The 15,121-nt window shown below is 35.5% G+C and overlaps 1 protein-coding gene across 8 annotated transcripts in view; it reads left to right on the top strand.

Moving 5' to 3' along the window:
* Positions 1 to 15,121, top strand: part of PKHD1L1 (PKHD1 like 1) — a 152,263-nt gene that overhangs the window by 40,031 nt on the left and 97,111 nt on the right. For 7 of the 8 annotated variants that reach the window (XR_014843000.1, XM_085021058.1, XM_085021057.1 and 4 more), the window contains 7 exons: positions 679 to 836; positions 1,689 to 1,802; positions 3,363 to 3,512; positions 4,549 to 4,673; positions 8,662 to 8,825; positions 10,532 to 10,704; positions 14,501 to 14,648. Coding sequence is in view for 7 of the 8 variants with exons in the window: in XM_085021058.1 (XP_084877184.1) it covers positions 679 to 836; positions 1,689 to 1,802; positions 3,363 to 3,512; positions 4,549 to 4,673; positions 8,662 to 8,825; positions 10,532 to 10,704; positions 14,501 to 14,648 (1,032 nt within the window). In the remaining variant the exon portion in view is untranslated. The remainder of the gene's footprint in view (positions 1 to 678; positions 837 to 1,688; positions 1,803 to 3,362; positions 3,513 to 4,548; positions 4,674 to 8,661; positions 8,826 to 10,531; positions 10,705 to 14,500; positions 14,649 to 15,121) is intronic. The other variant, XM_085021056.1, reaches the window with a different exon arrangement.

Genomic DNA, 15,121 nt, shown 5'->3' with positions numbered 1-15,121 from the left:
CTGGAACAAACCTAAAAGAATTTTTGTAGTGTTCTGTTGCTCATTGATCTTTACCTCATGGTCCCAATACTAATCTCGATTTAGCTTATAATACTTCCTTTAAGCCACAAAAACAGAAACTTAAATGTATAGTACTTTATCTGCTGTTTTGTATTTCTGCTATAGCTAAATCTCAAGTTCAAGGATCTGCATCTTCCCCATTCATCCTTTTTTTTGTTTGTTTGATAATACAAACTCCAAATAAAACCAATTTTGTTAAATCTGAGTTTCTTCTCTTTCTTTCTTCTTTCTTTCTTCCTTTCTTTCTTTCTTTCCTTCCTTCCTTCCTTCCTTCCTTCCTTCCTTCTTTCCTTCTTTCTTTGGCCTTTCAGGGCCACATCTGCAGCATATGGAAGTTTCCAGTCTAGGGGTTGAATCGGAGCTGCAGCTGCCAGCCTATGCCACAGCTGTAGCAACGCAGGATCCAAGCCGTGTCTGTGACCTACACCACAGCTCAAGGCAACGCTGGATCCTTAACCCATTGAACAGTGCCAGGGATTGAACCTGCATCCTCATGGATACTAGTCTGGTTCGTTAATGGCTGAGCCACAATGGGACTCTAAAACTGAGTTTCAATTGTGGATATATTGGTATTTAATTAATTATCTTCTTCGCATTCTGCTTGGTACTTCATTGCAGGAGACTTTGATCTGCTCAGTTATGAAGTATTTGAAGGGAACAATGTCACACTGGCTGTTACAGAGCAAACCAAAGGAAAACCCAGTTTGGACACATTCACACTGAATTGGGATGGGATCATGTCCAGACCTCTTATGCCACAGTCATCAGAAGCTGAAGTATGCTGTTAATTTTTTAAACAGAAAGCCATCACCCTTCTATAAAACACATTTTAAGGAGTAGTAATTTATCTCTTCCTTGGTATGGTGGGTTGAAGCCAACTCATAGAAAGTGCGGAAGGGAGGAGATACCACAGTGACAGAGGAAATGAAAGGGGAATTCTCAGGTCTGTGCCAACAGGACGCAGGTATCTGCTTATGGAGCCACTGTCCAGAAGGAGTGTTTGCTTGTGAGTTAGTGCATTTCAGCTACTACCTGTACAATGAGTATGAGTTAATATTTGATGACTAAAGATCATGTGCTTTCTCAGGTCCTTAATTCTAAACACCAATTGTAGTTGTGCTTTGCCAGAGAAGTAGATGTGGAAATTACAGACGTCATCAATGTGTATTATTTAGTATTTCTTAATAATGAATACAGTATTATAGTAATGTATCTCTTCTTTTGAGAAACAGAATGCAGTGGAGTATATAGTTTTTCCAGTTAATTTTGCATTAATTGGAAAAACTATTTTGAATCTGTTTAATTAGGTGTGGATTCATTTAATTTTGCCTCATTGCTGTCTTAAAAAAACTACTAAGCTAATATGCCTACCCTTTGTAATAATAAACAAGCTAAGATCAGCCAGATGGATGTACCTATTATCATTCTAAAATAAGTCTTGAAACAGTTATTAAATGCTGAAATTATCATATATTAAGTTAAAATTACTTAGTAAATGACCTTATAATTATGCTAACATGAGAATTAGGAAATTTTCTTTTAAAACTTACTAATAGACTTAGTAGTAAAATTACTAAATGTTCCAATTCTTCATAAAGAAGTTACTAAAGCTGATATTGTTAACTTAGTTTCAGGCAGCAGTGGAAGAAATGGTTAGTGCCAAGTGTCCACCACAAATTACAAATTTCGAAGAAGGATTTGTTGTGAAGTACTTCAGAGATTATGAAACTGATTCTAACCTGGTATGGAATGTTTAATGAACCGTGAAGCAGCTCAAATAAGAATTCATATAAATGTTTAGAATTTTGTCATTTTTTGGATTTAGCATTAATTCCTTCATTATTGAATGTCAAGTTGCAAGCATAATTTTGTTACACATTTCTTGGTAAAGCCTGTTCTAGCATCTTTTTGCATTATAAAATGATTCATTTGTAAATTTCTACCACACATGGATTTTCTAAAATCGAAAGAAAGTAGCCAAGACTGTGAGATCTGTTGGGGTTTTGTTTGTTTTCTTCACTTGGATGAAGAATATATTTTTCTTCCTCATTGGCTTCAGAGAATACAGTTTTTAGTAGAGCATTATATAGTGAATTTACTTCCCTTGCAAATAAATATGGTCAGTATGTATTGACATTTTTCATACAAAATGTACCAGGAAAGAGAGGAAGGAATGATTCATTTCAGACAATTAGGTGCAGAAGGATTGAGGAAGATTTCATAGAAAACGAAATTAGTATAATGCCTAGTCATTATTTATTTCTTAGTGAGATACAAAGATTTTTTTTGCTGTACAGTAAGAAACACTTAAAATACCCTTATCTTCCTAATTCTTATTTTGAAGACTTGAGGAAGCCAGATAGTCACCATTTCCAAGTGAATACCCCAAGAAAAAGAAATCTATAGTCTAGTTATTCAATTCAGATCAATACCCCAGAAATAAATGAATCTTTGAAAATATATATCATGTCATGTTTTGTGTGAACAGTTTTGTTAGTGAGGAAAAAGGAACATTATTTAAGGGCTCCATTTCAACTTTATTTAATAAATATATGTGTATTGGGGTTCTCTTATCCTGAGAGAAGGGACTTGAATGAGTAATTTACATTATACGCCTTTGCTTCTTCATCTCCCATCATCATCACAGCACACATTCTTGGCTCCACATTACCTTGAACCTGCATTTTCCAGAACCACTCTCTCAGTCCCTGCTTCTTTGCATGTATTTTACCCAATGCCCCTTGACTCCCTTTTCCTTTTAAATAGCTCCTGTTTATTCTTAAAGACAATTCATTTGTCGCTTTCCCCTGAGTCATCTTTCCTGATGCTTTATGTGAGTTAGATGCCTTCTTTCAGCTTTGGTTTTATAGTCCTTGGTTCCTTTGTCCCAAGCCAGTAGGCTCCTATGTTTAGGAATAGGGTTCTTCACTGCTTGAACCCTGAAGATTAAATGAAAAACAAGTAAATGAGCAAACAAGTAAAAACCTCTCATGGATTGAACACTAAAAAACGTTTGTGGAAGGAATGAATAAATATACTTAAGGAGTTTGTAATAGAAGGGGAACAATGGGACTTGGGAAATAGTCATATACAGGGACAAGGGATTATATGAGTATGGATCTAAATGAATGATAGAGGATGAGAGCCTTAGAATTTTAAAGAAGAGAGAAAACATTTCAAGTTAAAGTGGCTTGGGAAGCAATGAGATCTGAATTGGAACTTGAATGACTTAGGTGAAGATGTTGGGGAATGAAGCAGGGCAATAAATCATGTTTCCATTTGAATTATAATTGTTTCCGTAGGAACATATTAATAGAGGGCAGAGGACAGCTGAAACTGATGCTTACTGTGGTCGTTATTCCCTGAAAAACCCAGCTGTTCTTTTTGACTCAGCAGATGTTAAACCAAACAGACTGCCATATGGAGACATTTTATTATTTCCTTATAATCAGGTAAGCTCAACAAAATGATATGCTAATTAAATTTATAAAATACCTTGGTAATAAAATTTCATGAAATTTTAAGACAAGGAAAAGTGCTTGTCATGAGAAATCACATCACGTTGGACAGGCACCATGGTTCACATGCTGGGTGCTTACAATTTCCTCTTCTGTTGATTCTCAAAAGAAGAAATTAAAAAAATAGTAATATTTATAATATATGTAATATAGCGCCATGTATGTGTGTCCTGTTTTATCTCATAATTTCTGAAAAAAAACGATTTGGGTGCAAATATAAACACTAAAACAAATAAAAATATATAATCTCATCAATATTCCTTCATTAATTAAGAGGAAACAAAAACAACCATTATAGGTTGATCTTGTGTATCCAGTCAGGGGAAAGGAAAATCAAGAGTAAAGGAGGTGGCAGTTTTAGGATAGGTAACTAAAGCTAGCAGTTGTAGATTTACCCTTTCTCTTGTTTCGAAATTCTCAAATTATAACATATATTCTAATGTTCAAAATTCTGAACATATCTGGCACTCTTAACGAGTTGTGGGTCGTTAAAATTGGTATTTAATGACTATTGTATGATGACATCACCATACCTAAGTGCTCAGCTGTGGGTCACGTCCTGGTTAAGCTACCTGAATGTTTATCTGTCTTCTCTCTCTTTGTGTAATAGGATTTTAAATAACTGAAGAGTCCAGTTAGAGCTGGCCTTAATCCTTACATAGCTCCACGACAAGAGGGAGTGACTTAAGTCCATTTTTAAAGAAATCATATCTAAGAAAACAATAAAAAAGAATTAGTCATTAATTGTATGATCACACCAACGCCACATCCTCTTCTATAAAGTCTTCCCCCACTCTTCTGCACCTAATTGTCTGAAATGAATCATTCCTTCCTGTTTCCTCCTATATTTTGTATGAAAAATGCTCAATAAATATTTATTGGGTTGGATTGAATTCATTTGAATTGCTACAGAACAATTTAATGGTGAGATATTGTTACTGATTTTTTTTAATATGTATTCTCCATGTAGTTATGTTTAGCATACAAAGGATTCCTGGCAAAATCTATTGGTCTAAAATTTCAGTACCAAGACACAAACAAGATTACTAGAAGCACTGATAGACAATTTACATATAACTTTGCATATGGAAACAAGTAAGTTATTCTATGAATTTGAAAACTTTGTATTATTGTATGCAAACTGTGACTATAAATTTCTTGTTTGGTTTTGAGAATCATGTGCATTATGGATCTAACTGAGGTTTTTCTACCTTCTACATAAGCTTCCAAACAAATAGTTGTGCCAAAGTAAATCTATAGATTGTGAAAATAAAAACTGGTCTAGTTTCATTATCACCATGACCATTTAAAACACCCAACAATGGTAAGCTTTAGAATTTAAATTATATGTTATTAAATCTAGTAATGTTCTGAATTACTGAAGGAAAGTAGAAAGAGACTGCCTTATCCAATATTCTCATTAGACATTGATCAGTGAAAAAAAAGTGCTTGTTCTGTGTGATTGGAGAAAATGAAATATTTTAATGAATATACCAAAATTAAGGGAGAAAAGGTATTTTTAAATACTGGATTTGCCAAAAGTTAGAAAAATGCAAATAGAGAGACATAAAGGGAGAAACTAAATGAGCCTAGCTGTTTAATGACCACAGTTGTCATACCCTCAAGCACAATGTAGTTCTGCATAATGTTTTGGATTTTATTAATTATATGCTCTGAAGTTTATCAATCTTGACTTTGCCTTTATAAGTACAGTATATGCAAACATTTTACCTACAATAGAAATAATCATGAAGACACACACATACACATACAGTCTTATTTTTTTTAATTTTCCCCCAAAATTTTAAAATTAAGCTTATTGAAGTATAATTTACATAATGTTATATTTTCTCTTTTTAAGGGCATAGTTCAGTGAGCTTGACCAATGTATTCAGTTAAGTAACCCTTACCCCCTTAAGGATAGAGAATACTTCCTCTCCACTGTTTTAGAAAGTTTTTTTCTGTGTAAATTTGATGTCATAAAATACTTATGGTATAATTTCCATGTCTTCCAAAGATTTCTAATATGTTTCTTTTGTGGGGTTTTTTTCCTGTCATAGTTACATAAAAATCTTCTTTATCTTGTATCAATCTATGCAGTTTCCATTGTTCTTTAATGCATATCATTTAAGTTGTCATCAATCTGTAGTATATAGAGAGCACTATTCTCTGTGCCCTGTGTGATGTTCTCATCAGAAGAGTGGGGCTGTGAAAACTCAGAACTGCTATGTATGGAGCACGTGTGAGGCAAAGTCAGTGCCTCCTCTCAACTATTCGGACAGAAGGGAAGAGAAAATAATCCAAAGTTAGAAGTAAAACCAAATGATAACCATAAACAAAACAAAAACAAAGGCAAGATCAGAGCCATTACACTGCTGTGTCAGTTTGAGGGGAATGTCCTCCCCCCATAAAAGAACAGTAACCTAACTGAATTAATTCTTTTTTCTTTATTTTTTTTTAAGGACACACCCATGCCATATGGAAGTTCCAGGGCCAGGGATTGATTCTGAGCCACAACTTTGACCTACGCCTCAGCTGCAGCAACACCAGATCTCTTAACCCACAATGCTGGGCAGGGGATTGAACCCATGCCTCAGCAGCTAGCCAAGCCACTGCAGCTGCATTCTTAACCCACTGCGCCACAGAAGGAACTCCTAACTGAATTAATTCTTTAAAAAAAATGTCCTTCTCTTGACAGTTCGGATTTCACCCTCCAATGACATTTGGTTAAACGGAGTGTGACTCCTATGTTTGCCCTTTTGACGTTTTTTAAATTTGTTCCATCTTTGTTTCACACAGAGATGAAGAAGATGAAGAAGATAGGCAGAAAGAGAAAGAGACAGAAGAGTGTAAGAGTACATATTGGATTAAACTGTCCAGTAGCCTCAAAGATGCAATAGCCTCTATCTTTGAGGCTATTGCACAGTTTAATCCAATATATAAAATGGGACCAAAATTAGCTTCCAGAATAGATGAAATGAGTGGGGACAGTTCTGGAATTCCCTAGGATTGACTCAGAAGAGGCCACAATACTCTGTTGGCTGTCACATAGGAAGGAGCAATGCCAGGGGTCAAAATAGCCCTCTCCATGTTAACAAGCAAAGAACATGGAATGTCTATGCACAGAATGAGTATATCCCACTATCTCCTGCCCAGTTTGATTCACATCAGGAGTAATCCCATGATGGATCAGTATGAAGCAGAAGCCCTTCTTGAAGGGACATTAAAAGGTATATTTTGCTATAACTGCTCCTTGCATGCTCAAATTGAACCATGGAATCACAATTTTTATTTTGATCACCACCACCTGTGTGCCCTTCATTCTTCCACTGCAATAGGATTTTGGAAGATTTTACAGATCCCAATTCTTCCATGTTAGTCAAACCATCACTTATGAGTAGGTCCTACTTTTAGCCTATAGTTTATTTGCTGTGCAGTAATTTGAAGATGGAGGATATTTGATGGAACTAATGGGCTTCCTTAACTGTAAATGCTACAAGATTTTTCAACAAGAATATCACAATTTTTAAAAGAGGATGATTCTCTAGTTAAAAACTATTACCAATCAAGGCAATTTAAACTTTTCTGCTCTTAGCTGGTATTTCTAGACCTGCTATTATAGGTCAGACAATCCATTTAGACCAAATGGAAGTGTTAGTGTTAGCTTACTTTCGGTACAGTGTTTGTGTCAAAAGTGTCAATTTTTTTCTCAGTGACTATTCTATAACTGTCCAAAACCAGTGATGTTTGTAGTTGTAAGTCAAGTTTCAAAATCCAAAAAGTTCTTTCTGGTTTTCCTTTAGAAAATGAAATTATCTAGCTTGGTGTGCAGTTCACTTAAGTTCTGGTAACATTTATAGACTCCGTTTCTTTTCTAAAGAGACCTGCTCAATGTACCATTTATTTTCTAAGTAGTTTTTAGAATTTCAGAATCATGTAATTAGTAGTAGAAGTCCACTTAAAGGGCTGAAGTACTTTTTAAATTTGAAGAGTAAATTAAGAATAGTTCTGTGTATAAATGATGTCAGACTAAGCTTTGATACCCTAGAGGTGGATCCCATGATGAGTTTGCAAACCATGAAGTTTCAAAACGGGCATAGGTGCCCAAACTGGTTTGTTACTCAGTACAGTGGTAGCTGATGCAAAGATTATTGTTAAACTGTATTCAGTTATTTGAATGGCAGTATTTATCTTTTTATTGCAAACTCCTGTAACTGAATTGCTCAATGTAATTTATGAGATTCCAGTGTAGTTAATATTTAATGGAAATTACGAATCTAAATTTTACATTTAGAAGGTACTGCACAACTATTTGTATCTATAAATAACTTCACCTTTTGTCACTTAGTTACAGTGAACAGTGCAGCTCCACTGAACTCTTCTGGAAGCATTGTCAAGTTCTAGTTTTGCTTCTTAGTATTGGACTGAATTTGCTGTTCAATCCCTGACATTTTTTCACTAAAACAGTTTATTTTGTTCTTGCGTCTGTTTTCTATATGCTTTCCACCAAGGTATATGCTCCTTGGTTTAATTGCCTGTCACTGCAGAATGTTATTTTACATTTTTAAAAAATTTTTATTTTATTTTTGTTATAGTTGATTTACAGTGTTGTATCATTTTCTTCTGTACAGCGCATGACCCAATCATACATATATATGCATTCTTTTTCTCGTAATATCTTCCACCATATTCTATCCCAAGAGATTGGATATAGTTCCCTGTGCTGTACAGTAGGACCTCATTGCTCATCCATTCTAAGTGTGATAGTTTGAATCTGTCAACTCCAAACTCCCCACCCATCCCACTTCCTGCCCTTTATTTTATATTCTTATGGCTACTGCTAAAGCTATAAATAAAAGAAAACCTATCTCGTATGCAGCGTTAAATCTTTCACTGCCAATGTAAATTTCTGTCTGCTCCCACTATGGCTGCTTTTCTGTGCTAATAAAGTATGCTTATGGCTTTGCTTGTGGGGGGAAAAAAAACCCTTACTTTTACTCTTTAAGATTGTAATACTTTTTATAGTTGTTTCCATTAAACGTTATAATTGATCTATACACCTAATTAAAGCACTGTATTTCAGCTGGACCTACACTTGTATAGACCTTCTGGACCTCATACAAACCAAATACACTGGGACCAGTTTTTCTCTTCAGAGGATTAATTTGCAGAAGGCATCAGAATCACAGTCTTTCTATGTGGATATTACATACATTGGACAGACAGCTACAGTTGCAGCATTGGGTGGTATATTGTATTATTTTATATCTAAAATTTAAATCTTCTAAACCTGTTTTGTACTAAAATCTTACCATGGACATCATTTACATGTATCTTAGAAACATTAATTTCTAAATATTGAGTCATTCATCTTAATAATATTCTGGTTTAAATCATATTTTAATGAATAGGGCCAGGTGATTAGTCTAAAGGTAAATGCATCTTTAATGTAAACATTGTCAATAGCAGGAATTAGTCTTATATTCCTGGATTCTGTTTACAGATAAACTATGGCAAACATTCTGATTTTGCCTTATTTGATTTGAGAAATCAGCCACCAGTATAGAGATCTGTTCTTGAAAGGCAGCTATTGACACTGACATCTGTCTAGTGAGAAGAGCGGGACCTTTCCATGGATTTTATTATGATAATAAGTAATGTTCAAAATGAAAATTTTATTTCTGATAGTTTTAGTTGTTTTTTTTTTTTTTTTTTTTTTTTTTTTTTTGTCTTTTTGCGATTTCTTGGGCCGCTCCCGCGGCATATGGAGGTTCCCAGGCTAGGGGTCTAATCGGAGCCGTAGCCACCAGCCTACGCCAGAGCCACAGCAACGCAGGATCTGAGCCGCGTCTGCAACCTACACCACAGCTCATGGCAATGCCAGATCGTTAACCCACTGAGCAAGGGCAGGGACCGAACCTGCAACCTCATGGTTTCCAGTCAGATTCGTTAACCACTGCGCCACGATGGGAACTCCTAGTATTTTTTTCTAAACATGTTAATAAACATATATGTGAGGTACGATAACAAAAGTTGCACTAATAGTTTTAAAATCATGGAGTTCTCATCATGGCTCAGTGGAAATGAATCCACTAGTATCCACGAGGAAGCAGGTTCAACCCCTGGGCTATCTCAGTGGGTTAAGGATCATTGCTGTGAGCTGTGGTATAGGTTGCAGACGTGGCTCAGATCTGGCATTGCTGTGATAGGCCAGCAGCTACAGCTCTGATTTGACCCCTAGCCTGGGAACCTCCATATCCTCTGGGTGTGGCCCTAAAAAGACCAAAAAAAAAAAAAAAAAAAAATCAGCTAACTCCAAACAGTCATCTCGATAAGTTGATAAGTGACTATTACCATATTTCAGAGGCGTTTTGGAATCCTCTACTTTAGAAATGTTTTCAACCGCAATGTCGTGATTCAACTGGTAAAAAACTGGATGTTATTGTTCCTTTTGAATCTGTTATAACTAGATCTACATTATGATGAGTAGAGCACAGAAGACCACTGATTTGTGCTGGGATGAATGTTGTAGTTTACTAAACAACATTCATTTAGTGCCTACCATATGGCAGGTACTGGGTTGGTGCAAAGAAGGAGCAGAGAGCTGGATAGTCCTAGTCCTGCCCTCACGGAATATCCTTGTAAGTGCCACATTCAGGGTCCCACAGCAGAGCAGAACTAACTGGCCTGCAGAAGGCTGCATGGAACCCAGGGCTTGGTGGCTTTTCAGTATTTTGTTTTACCGAGTGAGGCTCATATATCAAAAGATTTTGAAGCTTCACATTCCAGAAGTGAAAGTTTGCCAAGCTTCACAAACTACTTGCCTTAAGGTCTTCTTTCTAAAATTTGATTTTAAATGGCTTATTCCATGACACATGGATATTATTCAATGCTTTTCTTTTTAGCAGCAGAAGCTATGCAATTTTAACTCTCATTTACTTTTTATTCTTCAGAAATGCCAAAGAGAAGACTTCCAGCACTAGCAAATAAAGGAATATTTTTAAAGCACTTTCAGGTGAATCGAACCAAAATTAATGGATCAAGTATGACCAACCAATATTCTGTCACCATGACATCATATAATTGTGGTTATAATATACCCATGATGGCTGTGAGCTTTGGGCAGGTATGCTTAGAATTTTACAAGTAACTACTTTCAACTTATGAAAAATTAACTTTGACTAAGTAAATTTTAAATACTTTTTTTTTCTTTCTTTTTTTTTTTTTACAAATAGCTGATATAGAGATTGGATATCTTTTAATAGGACAAAACAGTTATTCTCAGGATAAAATGAAAATTTAGAGGCTTGTTGAAATTGAGCATGAAAATTCACTTTAAATATTAAAAATTTTTAAAAGAAGTATATCGATGGGAAAAGAAGTGGGAGGAAATAGCCTTAAGAATGAGCTAGTCAGATTTAAGTAGCATTTTCTATGTTGATGTAAAAGAAAAATTTGTGGGCTCTTCCAGTAAAGATCTTTGAACAGAGATTATTGAAGGAAAATTTGAGATTCTGCATTATGTTTTAAAATAGTTTCTGTTATAAACACCATTTTTTTCTTGTATCAAAAATTATACAAGAAGAAAAAAGTGGTTTTCCACAATTGCAAAAGGATCTGAATAATATTTGTACTGCTTGAGTATAAGTTCTATATTAAATATTAACAATTATAAGTATTTTTACATTTAATTTGCTACAGAAATATACAATGAGTTAATGTAATTGCCTACAGCAAACCAAAATCAAGTATAGTAAGTCCAGTATTAAAGGTTAAACTATAATTGAATGTTACAATTTGAGTCTCACAGAGAACTTTGTGCTAACAGTTTTAAAAGACTGAGATGATTTAAAAGACTGAAAAACTATGTGTTCCACAAAAATTGCTTTTCCTTATCCAGGACCAGTGTTTTAGTCTTAGAATAAAGACAAATATCTAGTAAATGTCTTTCAGTCTTTTAGCCCTATAACAAAATGTAATAGTGTATGTGCACATATGTTAAATATCCAGATCAAGGAATTGTCTTAAAAACTGTAACTTGGAGCTCCCATCGTGGCGCAGTGGTTAACAAATCTGACTAGGAACCATGAGGTTGCAGGTTCGATCCCTGGCCTTGCTCATTGGGTTAAGGATCTGGCATTGCCGTGAGCTGTGGTATAGGGTGCACACGTGGCTCTGATCTAGCATTTCTGTGGCCCTGGCGCAGGCCGGTGGCTACAGCTCCGATTAGACCCCTAGCCTGGGAACCTCCATATGCCATGGGAGTGGCCCTAGAAAACAAACAAACAAAAAAAAACAAAAACAAAAATGAAAAAAACTAACTTTTTTTTTTTTTCTTTTTAGGGCCACACCTTCAGCATATGGTTGTTCCCAGGCTAGGGGTCTAATCAGAGCTACAATTGCCGGCCTACACCACAGCTCTCTGCAAAGCAGAATCTGAGCTGCGTCTGCCCGGATCTTTAATCCACTGAGCATGGCCTGAAACCTCTTGGTTCCTAGTCTGATTCATTTCCACTGCGCCACGACGGGCACTCCTGATCTAGCTATGCCTTTTATGAATGGTGCTTTTGGTTTCGAGTCTAAGAACTCTACTCTTAGCCCTAAATCTTGAGGGTTTTTTTCTTTTACTGATAGTTTTATAGCTATATATTTTACATTTAAGGCCGTGATTCATTCTGAGTTGGCTTTTGTATGAGAAATGAAATTTTAGGTCCAGATTCATTTGTTTGCCTATCCTTACAATTGCTCCAGCATCATTTATTGAAAAAGCTGTCCTTGGAGTTCTCATCGTGGCTCAGGGGAAACGAATCTGACTAGCATCCATAAGGATGCAGGTTCAATCCCTGGCCTCGCTCAGTGGGTTAAGGATCTGGTGTTGCTGTGAGCTGTGATGTAGATGGAAGACGTGGCTCGGATCCTGCATTGCTGTGGCTGTGGTGTAGGCTGGCAGCTGCAACTCTGATTTGACCCCTAGCCTGGGAACCTCCATATGCCATGGGTGCAGCCCTAAGAAGATAGATAGATAGATAGATAGATAGATAGATAGATAGATAGATAGATAGATAGATGGATGGATGGATGGATGGATGGATGGATGGATGGATGGATGGATAGATGGATGGATGGATAGATAGAAATTGAGAGATGTCAAATAACATTCCAAATTTTTACTATTTGAAAAAAAAAAAAAGAAAGAAAGAAAAAGCTGTCCTTCCATTGAACTACTCTTATACCTTTATCAAAAATCAGTTGGGCATGTTTTTGTGGATATATTTCAGGATTCTCTGTTCTGTCTCATTGCTCTATGTGGTGATCCTTCCACCAGTACCATACCGTCTTGATCCCTGTAGCCATGTAGTAAGTCTTAACATTTGGTAGAGTGATTCCTCTAATTTCTTGTGAAAAGTTGTTTTAGCTATTCTAGGTCCTGTGTCTTTTCCATATAAATTTTGAAATAAGCTTGTTTATGTCTACCAAAATCTTACCAGTATTTTTGAAAAGAATTGCATTAAATCTATAGATTATTTTGGAGAGAATTGACACTTTTATCATGTTGCATCTTCCAGTCTGTGAACACAGATTGTCTCTCCACTTATTTAGATCTTTCCTTTTTTTTTCCAACATACTTAGATCTTATTGAATTACATTCACCAGCATTTTTTGATTTCAGATGAGATGCAGTACATGTTTTATTAGTTTTCTGTATAAGTATTTAATTTTCTTTGAAGCCATTGTAATGGGGTCTTTTGTTAATTTCAGCTTATGCATGCTTGTTTTCTGTTTATAAAAATGTGATTGGTTTTTGTGTGCTTGTCTTATATTCCACACCCTTGCTGAACTCTGTGAATTTTTTTCTTTTTGTATAATTTTTATTTTTTCCATGAATTTTTAAAGTAAATGTACTCATGTAGTTACTACCCAAGTAAAGAGAAACTCATTAGCCCCCCAAAAGCCTTCTTTGTGCTTTTACCGTGTCATTAGATTACTCACCCACACCCCAGATAATGACTGTTTTGACTTCTGTTATCATTAATTTTGCTTATTCTTAATCTTCATATCAATGAACAATACAATATCCTTTCGCATCTAGCTTTTTTAATTTGATATCATGAGATTCATATTGTTGCATATAGCTATAGTTCATTCTTTTCTGTTGCTATACATTATTCCCTGGTATTAGTATACAACAATATATCCATTCTATTGACAGGCTTTTGCACTATTTCCAGTCAAGGGTTATTATAAATAAAGCTGCTCTAAACATTCTTGCATAAGTCTTTTGGCACTTACATTTACTCATTTACTTGGGCAATGGGGCTTAAAATTTTAAATCCCATGGGATTAACGGGGATAAGAAACAGGAGAATATCATTTTCACTATTAGAGTTACAGTCTATGAATTTTTATTACTTGTGTTGCTTTTGTCAGTTGATTGCCATTAGACAGGTATTTCCTGGGTCTGGAGCAGTCAATGTACTGATCATATACTTCCTTATAGTAGTAGTTAAGTTTTGAAGCCTCCATACATTATTCCTCCAAAAGGGTTTTTAGGTTTTTGGCAGCCAAGACCGGATCTCATGTTTCTTTGCCTCCCCACTGTGATTAACACCGTACCTTGAACAGAATGCCTGCTCCATAAATATTTGTTCCTTGAGTGATGGAGGGTACACCCTGAATTAATGAGGTATTACTGTGGTTCCAGCTGATTGCTGTGCAGATGACTGAGTTGACTTGGGCCTCATTATCACAGCTATCTAGGTATGGCCTGTGCTGATTTATGTGACTCTCCTTAATGTTCTAAAGAGTCCTGAATACCTGAGGCTCATTTATGTCATGTCACAGGATTGTACCCTGGTGAAATAGAAATCATGTTAGCCATTGTTATGTTTCATCATTTTATCAATATTTATTTTGGAAATTAGATAATCCCAGAGTCGACAGAGAATGAGTCTGTTTACAGAGGAAATAATTGGCCAGGGGAGTCAAAGATTCGTATTCAAAGAATTCAAGCAGCATCTCCACCTCTAAGTGGCAGCTTTGACATTCAGGCTTACAGACATATTCTCAAAGGTATATGAGAAAATTTCCTAACTTTGGTATACGTATCGATTGGATTGTACTCATCTAGAAAATCATAATAAACCTTTTGATGTATTTCTTTTTAATATTATTTCTTTATGCAATTTATAGAATTGGGATTTTTGAGAGTAACACAAAGCTAAATTATTTGGAACAAATGACATTTCACATTTTCTTTACCACCTCACCCAATATACCAAGTTAAATTCCCAAAAGTTTGTTTCTCTTATGTCCATGACTTACGGGTTATCTTTAAAGTTAATTGATATTTTTTTGAAAAGACTTGAGCCATGGCTCAATGTCTGATATATATTACTCTTGTAATTTTTGTTTCTAAGAAGTATATAAATTTGTTGTGTAATAGTATGCAAATTTCATTTTTTCCGTATTGAAGGAGGACAGTTGGTATACAGGTGATAAAATACATGTCATGTATCTTAAGGGTGACCACTGGTTTGTGCATT

This window comes from Sus scrofa, chromosome 4 (genome assembly GCF_054392235.1).
Source record: "Sus scrofa isolate SSC_HxYL_T2T_F1_AM1 chromosome 4, Sscrofa_HxYL_maternal_Yorkshire_Landrace_v2.0, whole genome shotgun sequence".
NCBI lineage: Eukaryota > Metazoa > Chordata > Mammalia > Artiodactyla > Suidae > Sus > Sus scrofa.
This window is presented reverse-complemented; position numbering and strand designations above follow the sequence as displayed.